This window comes from Magnolia sinica, chromosome 19 (genome assembly GCF_029962835.1).
Source record: "Magnolia sinica isolate HGM2019 chromosome 19, MsV1, whole genome shotgun sequence".
NCBI classification, from domain to species: Eukaryota; Viridiplantae; Streptophyta; class Magnoliopsida; order Magnoliales; family Magnoliaceae; genus Magnolia; species Magnolia sinica.
Window position 1 is genome coordinate 40,627,834 of NC_080591.1, and position 4,116 is coordinate 40,631,949.

At 38.9% G+C, this 4,116-nt stretch overlaps 1 protein-coding gene across 1 annotated transcript; it reads right to left on the reverse strand.

Annotated features, from left to right (window-relative positions):
- Positions 1-768: 768 nt before the first annotated feature.
- Positions 769-2,262, reverse strand: LOC131235301 (rhomboid-like protein 19). The gene is made up of 4 exons (XM_058232444.1): positions 2,163-2,262; positions 1,398-1,603; positions 1,154-1,291; positions 769-880 (listed from the first exon to the last, which is right to left on the reverse strand). Exons 2-4 carry the CDS (start codon positions 1,502-1,504, stop codon positions 802-804), a joined length of 324 nt encoding a protein of 107 aa, XP_058088427.1. The 5' UTR covers positions 1,505-1,603; positions 2,163-2,262; the 3' UTR covers positions 769-801.
- Between the last annotated feature and the right edge of the window lie 1,854 nt (positions 2,263-4,116).

Genomic DNA, 4,116 nt, shown 5'->3' on the forward strand with positions numbered 1-4,116 from the left:
AACGAGATAGTAGTGGTGCCTTGCACTATAACATCTCCCATGACATTATTAGATTGAAACTCTTCCCCTTCTCTTTAAAGGAGAGAGCCAAGTCATGGATCCACTCCTTGTGATTGTGCTCTATTGGGACATAGGCTGAAATGACCCGGGAGTTCCTTAAAAAGTTCTTCGCGGTTCACAAAACTAACACACTGAGGCGTGCCGTCATGAACTTCTCCTAGAAAGAAGATGAAATGTTTTTCCAATGTTGGGAGACATTCAAGGAAGTCGTACTCACATACACCCCATACACCCCAATCCCGCACACACCCCTTTATATAAGAATAGAAAGAGGTAGAATCAAAATAGGAATCAATTTCCGCAGAATCTGCGTTTCCGCAATCGCATCTGCGTAACTCTTCGATGATATCGAAGGTCTTTCAATGACAGCATTCGATATCATCCAAGGTTGTTCGATGATATCAAAACAAGACCAAAATTGTCCAGCGACCAGGGGTGAAAAATTCTGACAATTATCGATGTCATCGAAGGTCTCTTGATGATAGCGTTCGATATCATCTAAGGTCCTTCGATGATATCAAAACAGGACCAAAATTGTCTAGTGACCAGCGGTGAAAAATCCCGACAATTATCGATGATATCGAAACTAGTTCGATTTCATCAAACCCAGCAATGAGGAGAAAATCCCCATCAAGAATCTTGCAAATTATTGTACTAGTTTACATCTCAATTTAATTAAATAAAAATAAAAATAAAAAAACATTAGAATCAAAAGGAGAATTACCATGCTGTCCTAAGCTGTCATAAACATGATATCAGCTCAATGGAAAGAAAATACCTTTCACTTGTTTGTCTTGCACCATGAATTTGCATGGAAAATCTACCAAGAAAAAGTGTAACAATGTTCATTTAAAACGTCACATCAAAGGGTCTTAGAGAGGAAAAGGTTTTAGTCGCCTTTGAGGAATAATTTGAAAAAGGAAATTGATTTCCACCTTTTTTATATGTGTTTCACAAAGGGAAGAAACTGTCACATCAAAGGAAACTGATTTCCTTTGCATAGCCAACCAAGGTTTTTACAAAATCAAAACACACCCTAAAGAAATGCACGAATCCAATTAAAGGCATGATGTCAAGATACTAAGAGATGTACCTCCTCCTGGATTCCTCAATAGGGTCCGAACCAGGCAATGGAGTAGCTCCCAAAGTATTACCCTCGGCTTCATTGGAAATTTCAGATCTGCTGCAAAACATCCGATCAAATATAGATGCAATGGGATCGATAATTGGCCTGCAAATCCCAATGGCAAGAAGCTCCCTCAAGAACAAAGATAGGGGTGATAATGTTATTGATTTCCTCAAATGAAAGAAATGGTTGAAGAGGGTATGCATATTACCGCAAAAATTCAGGGAAGAAGGTGGAGAAGGCAAACTCATCACTTGGGTCTCGCTTGAGGTTTGTTTCAGGTTTCCTTTGGAGATAGCGCAGGTAAATCCAACTCATGTAGATGCCAAATATTAAAGTTGGAAGGTAAGATGCCGATTCTGTTATAAAGAAGCTTACAGCTATTGATACCAAAACAACAAGGGATGGAATCCACTGCTGAAGATCCGAAAGGTACAAAGAAGATGGTGTCAGCCAAATTCCTGGGAGATGCAAGTACACTTAAAATCAAAGCAAAAGAAAAAGAGAAATGATCCAGTGCTCCCAGTTGCATTGATTTACTTGGACAGTCCAATCGATTGACCTGAACTTTCCATCAAGTCCAGAAAACACTTTGTGGGCTACCATGCAAAAATTGCACCGATTATATGGTCCAGTCCAACATTGATCTGGCTTTTTCTATAGCATCCTTTTTTCCAATCCATGGATGAGATGGTTATGATTGCCTAAAAAACATGATTCTTTAAAATCATAAGCAATTCATGATGGGACCTAACAAATAGATGATCAAATTGTTTGTGTAAATGGTCTTGACAGTCCTTATTAAAGGCCATTGATCAAATAGTCAATATTTTTCAGATCAGGGTGATGTTTAGATGTCAGCCCATGAAAAGTGTGCTGGACCTAGTGAACAGAATGGATCGATGGACTGGACTGTCAAGTGTCCCAATGCAACTAGGAGCACTGGAAGTTGGATAAAACATTGCCTCTATCACACCTTCACTTTAATCTTCAATACACCCAGCTCATGATCAGGAATAAGTTGCTTAATGCCAACCAGGAACCCCAAAAGGACCCCATTGAAGCCAGAAAGAGGTGTATAACTGCCAAAACAGAAGCAAAAATAACAACGCTGGAAGTTAATAATCCTTCTTAGAGAAGGTATGGATGTTAGCATGGGAATACTTACAGGAAGCTTTCCTGCCTCGTTATGTAGTACACTGTTATAGCGGTGATAAAGATGCAAACCAAGTTAAAAAGTTAACAACAACATTAAACTTCAAGAACTCCCTGGGACCCCATATTGGCTCTAGCAACTTCCCAACAAAAAGAAGACCAACAATGCTAACAATGACCTGCAAAACAGGTTCACTATCAAAACTTGCTACTTGGAAAGCCATGGTAGTTATCACAATTGTATGTGGCCAATATAATCAATAGAGCCATTGTACGTCAGTCAAGACTTGCAACAATTATATCTATGTGGCGAACCAACAACTTAATGGTCGTGAACAAGGACGGCTACGGCTGATAAATAGCACATTAAATATTATAAGAAAATAATTGCATATACACAGAGCCACAAACAAACAATGTCTAAAAACTCTTCCTCCTTCCCACAAACAAACATTGTCCTCCCCAATGTTCGAAATATCGGTATCGTGTAATGTATCGCAACCTTGGGATATAGATATGTATCAGTTATCGCAGGGGATATATTGTTTGTATTGCATAATTTATCACACTTTTTCGGAAACATGGGGAAACATTGGGAAAATGGTTGAATTTTTCAATGAAACTTGAGAGTTTATTAAAAAAGACCTTAATACACACTTTTAAATTATAAAATCTCAAAAAAAGAAGTACACATGATAGGTTTCTTTTGTATAGGGTCGTCCTAAGCTATGCATTATCTGATTGAACTAAGGCAACCATATTCAAATATGATGCATAACATTTATAAATGGATCAAGAAATGCATGAAAACACAACCAATGTATTTAATAGCAAAAGATATAAAAAGAAATTAATATTTTAATATTTTTTCAGGTGGATCATAATACAGGAAATAGTGGTAATCAACCATTACAAACTTTTCATGGGCCACAAAAGCTTTGGATCAAGCTGATATTTGTGTGGTCTCTTCATCCGGGTCTTTGTGACCTTACCAATAGGTTGGATGGCGAATAAAAATTCCGATGGACCCCATGAAGTTTTAATGGTGGGGATTCAATCACTACTGTTAATAGTGTTGTGGTCCACCTAAGACCTGGACCTGCTTCATTTTTGAGCAGGATCCTGCCCAAAAATGAACTTTAAAAATGGATGGACGGTGTGCATGTAAGGGACATGCATTATGGTGGGCCCCATAATTAGGGATCCACCAAAACAAGGACACCAATTGCCTGGATTTCCTAGCAAGGTGGCTACTGACAGTGCTCTGTGCGCCCCACCATGATGTACATGCCCTATCCATGCCATCCATCCATTTTTACAGACTATTTAATGGCATGAGCTTAAAAATGGGGCAGATCCAAATCTCATTTGGACCACACCATAAGAAAGAGTGGTGATTGAACACTCACCATTAAAAACTTCTTAGGGCCACGAAAGTTTTGGATTAAGCTGATATTTGTGTTTTCCGTTCATCCAAGTGTGCGTGACCTAATCAACAGGTTGGATGACAAATAAACATCACAGTGAGACCTAGGAAGTTTTTAATGGTGGGCAATCGCCACTATTTATTGTGATGTAGTCCACTTGAGATTTGGATCTCCCTCATTTCTGAGCTCATGCTATATACTGATCTAGAAAAATAGATGGACGGCTTGGATAAAACACATATATCATGCTGGGCCCACATAGCACTACACAATCAGCATCCCCAAAATAGGGTTACGAATTAGGTACCCGGGTAACAACTTAGTGGGTGTTACCTCTACCTTGGGGCC